The sequence below is a fragment of the Lupinus angustifolius genome, chromosome LG17 (genome assembly GCF_001865875.1).
Source record: "Lupinus angustifolius cultivar Tanjil chromosome LG17, LupAngTanjil_v1.0, whole genome shotgun sequence".
Lineage (NCBI taxonomy): Eukaryota > Viridiplantae > Streptophyta > Magnoliopsida > Fabales > Fabaceae > Lupinus > Lupinus angustifolius.
Genome location: NC_032025.1, coordinates 12,802,252 through 12,805,585, shown reverse-complemented (window position 1 = coordinate 12,805,585; position 3,334 = coordinate 12,802,252). Strand labels below are relative to the sequence as shown.

The 3,334-nt window shown below is 36.0% G+C and overlaps 1 protein-coding gene across 1 annotated transcript; it reads left to right on the top strand.

Annotated features, from left to right (window-relative positions):
• Positions 1,523 to 2,080, top strand: LOC109330898 (RNA-directed DNA polymerase homolog). Its single transcript, XM_019565165.1, has one exon. The coding sequence runs from the start codon at positions 1,523 to 1,525 to the stop codon at positions 2,078 to 2,080; it is 558 nt and encodes a 185-aa protein (XP_019420710.1).

Here is a 3,334-nt window from a genome sequence, read left to right as displayed (position 1 = left end):
TACCTAAACAAATGGAACAAACAAAAAAGGCAAGTTTTTGGTGTAATGATTATACAAACAACGAGAATGTCTATACCTTCCAAACAACTCATACTTATCATGACGAACTGGAAAAATATTCTCAACCAATTCATGCAAACTACTATCAACCATCAACAGAAAACAAGTGAAGCTCTCACTAAAATTGAAGAACAAATCAACAACTTGACAAGAACTCATTTGGTCAAGTCAGAATTTTGTCAATGTATTATGACTCGAAGTGGGAAGATAGTAGAAGGTGGAGTTGAAAAACCAAAAGCAAGATTAGAAGAAAAAAATAAAAAAGAAGAAAAAGACAAAAATAAAAAAGAAGAAAAAGAAAAAAATAAAAAAGAAGAAAAAGAGGAAACTAGTGGGGTAAGAGAAGAACAAAAACAATACCCACTAGTACAAAAAAAGATACCCTACCTGATAGCTCCATTAAAAACCAAGAAAGAAGAACAGATCGCAAGGTTCATGGAGAAATTCAAAACTCTGCAAATCAATATTCCATTTGCTGAAGCCTTGGAGCAAATGCCAATCTACTCCAAGTTTATGAAAGAACTATTGTCCAAAAAATGGAGTTATCAGGAAAAGGAAGTTGCTTCACTCAATGCCAATTGTAGTGTTGTTCTTCAAGAAAAAATTCCTCATAAATCAAAAGACCCAGGCAGTGTGACCATTCGTGTCACTATTGGAAATGTGTTCATAGGCAAAGCACTCGTTGATCTTGGAGCTAGTGTGAGTTTGATGCCGTTGTCAATGATGAAAAGAATTGGAGGAATACAATTAAAGCCTACAAGAATGTCCTTGCAACTAGCAGATAGATCAATCAAACATCTTGAAGGGGTTGCATAGGATGTTTTGGTCAAAGTGGACAAATTTTTTATCCTGGTAGACTTTGCTGTCATTGACATTACAGAAGATACGGAGATCCCACTCATATTAGGGAGACCTTTTAAGAGGACAACAAAAATGGGGATTGACATGGAAAATGCCAAATTACTAGATCGAGTTGCAAATGACGAAATTGAGTTTGACATTTTCCATGCAATGCATCATCCGAAGGACAAAGGGCAATGTTTGCAATTAGATATTGTTGAAGAAATTTGTGCAGAACACCCTCAACCTGACAAATCTTTGGAGATGCAAGAAAACAAAGTGGAGGAAGAAATCATCAAACACTTTTCTAATGAATTAGTTCTTCATCAAAATCCAATTGGACCAGCAGAGAAAGAATCAGAACTGGAGTTGAAAGAATTATCGTCTCATTTAAAGTATGCTTTCTTAAAATGGAGAGACCAACAATCCAGTAATCATCAACAGTAAGCTGTCCAATTTGGAGGAATAAAAACTAATACAAGTCTTGAAGAAGCCCCAAGCAGCACTTGGATGGACATTAATAGATCTCAAAGGCATCAGTCCATCATATTGCATGCACAAAATTGTGATGGAGGATGATTATAAACCTTGTGCTCAATCGCAAAGAAGGCTTAATCCGATAATGAAGGAAGTGGTGAGGAAAGAAATTGTGAAAATGTTAGAAGCTGGAATGATCTACCCCATTTCAGATAGTAAATGGGTAAGTCCAGTTCAAGTGGTGCCAAAAAGAGGAGGAATGATGGTAATTCGAAATGAGAACAATGAACTGATTCAGACCAGAGCTGTTACTGGTTGGAGAGTTTGTATCGACTACCATAAACTTAATGCAGCCACAAGAAAGGATCATTTTCCCTTGCCGTTCATGGATCAAATGTTGGAAAGATTAGCCGGAAGAGCCTTCTATTGTTTCCTGGATGGGTACTCTAGATACAATCGAATTGATGTGGATCCATTGGACCCAGAAAAGACGACATTTACATGTCCATTTGGTGTTTACGCATACAGAAAAATGCCATTCGGACTATGTAATGCTACTGCAACTTTTCAAGGATGCATGCTGACTATCTTCACTGATTTGGTGGAGAAATGCATCGAGGTCCTCATGGATGATTTTTCTGTGTTTGGAGAATCCTTTGAAACTTGCTTGACAAGTTTGAAAACAGTTTTGGAAAGATGCTAACAGACTAACTTGGTTCTAAATTGGGAAAAATATCACTTCATGGACACTAAAGGAATTGTACTCGGACACAAAATTTCAGCCAAAGGATTAGAAGTTGATAAAGCTAAGATAGAAGTGATCGAAAAGCTGCCTCCTCCAACAAATGTTAAAGGAATCATAAGCTTTCTCAGACATGCTGGATTCTATCGTAGGTTCATCAAAGACTTCTCAAAAACAGCTAAGCCCTTGTGCAATTTACTCTTAAAAGATTCTGTTTTTAATTTTTATAATTCTTGTTTAGAAGCATTCAATCATTTGAAACCATGCTTGGTAACTGCTCCTGTCATTACTGTACGAATTGGAAATCACCTTTTGAACTAATGTGTGATGCAAGTGATTATGCAGTTAGTGCAGTTCTGGGACAGAGAAAGGAACGAGTTTTTCATGCAATACATTATGCTAGCAAAGTTCTAAACGAAGCACAATTCAATTATGCTACAACTGAAAAAGAACTGCTAGCAATTGTGTTTGCATTGGAAAAATTTAGAAGCTATTTGATTGGGGCAAAAACAGAAAAACAATTATTTATACTAACCATGCCGCAATCAAAAATCTTCTAGAAAAACCTGACTCCAAGCCAGAGTTGATTAGATGGGTTTTGCTTTTGCAGGAATTTGACTTAAAAATTCGCGACAAGAGTGGCAAAGAAAACCAAGTGGCAGATCACTTGTCAAGATTGGTAAATAAAGAAGTCGCGTTAAGAAAAAAAGAAATAGCAGAAACATTTCCTGATGAAAAGTTATTTCAACTTCAAACAAGACCATGGTTTGCTGATATGGCCAACTATAAAGCCTCAGGTATAATTCTTGAACATTTTAATTATCAGCAAAATATTTTTTTTCTCAAAAGAGTGAATCAAAACGTCTGGGATGAAACATACATGTTCAAAGAAGGAACCAATAATATCATTAGACAATGTGTTGATGAGAATGAGGCCCAAAAAATATTATGGCATTGGGGGATATTACAATGGGAACAGAACCGCGGCCAAAGTACTCCAATTTGGATTCTTTTGGCCAACCATTTATAAAGATGTCCAAATGTATGTCCAAAAGTTTGATGCATGCCAAAGGTCTGGGGGACTTAGGAAACAAAGTGAAATGCCTTTACAAAATATCATAGAAATAGAAATTTTATTGTAAGGGCATTGATTTTATGGGACACTTTCCATCATCATTTTCAAATGAATATATCTTGGTGGATGTTGACTATGTT

Excerpts from the sequence above, each read along its gene's own strand:
- LOC109330898 (XM_019565165.1), top strand. The coding sequence starts at position 1,523 with ATGAAGGAAGTGGTGAGGAAAGAAATTGTGAAAATGTTAGAAGCTGGA.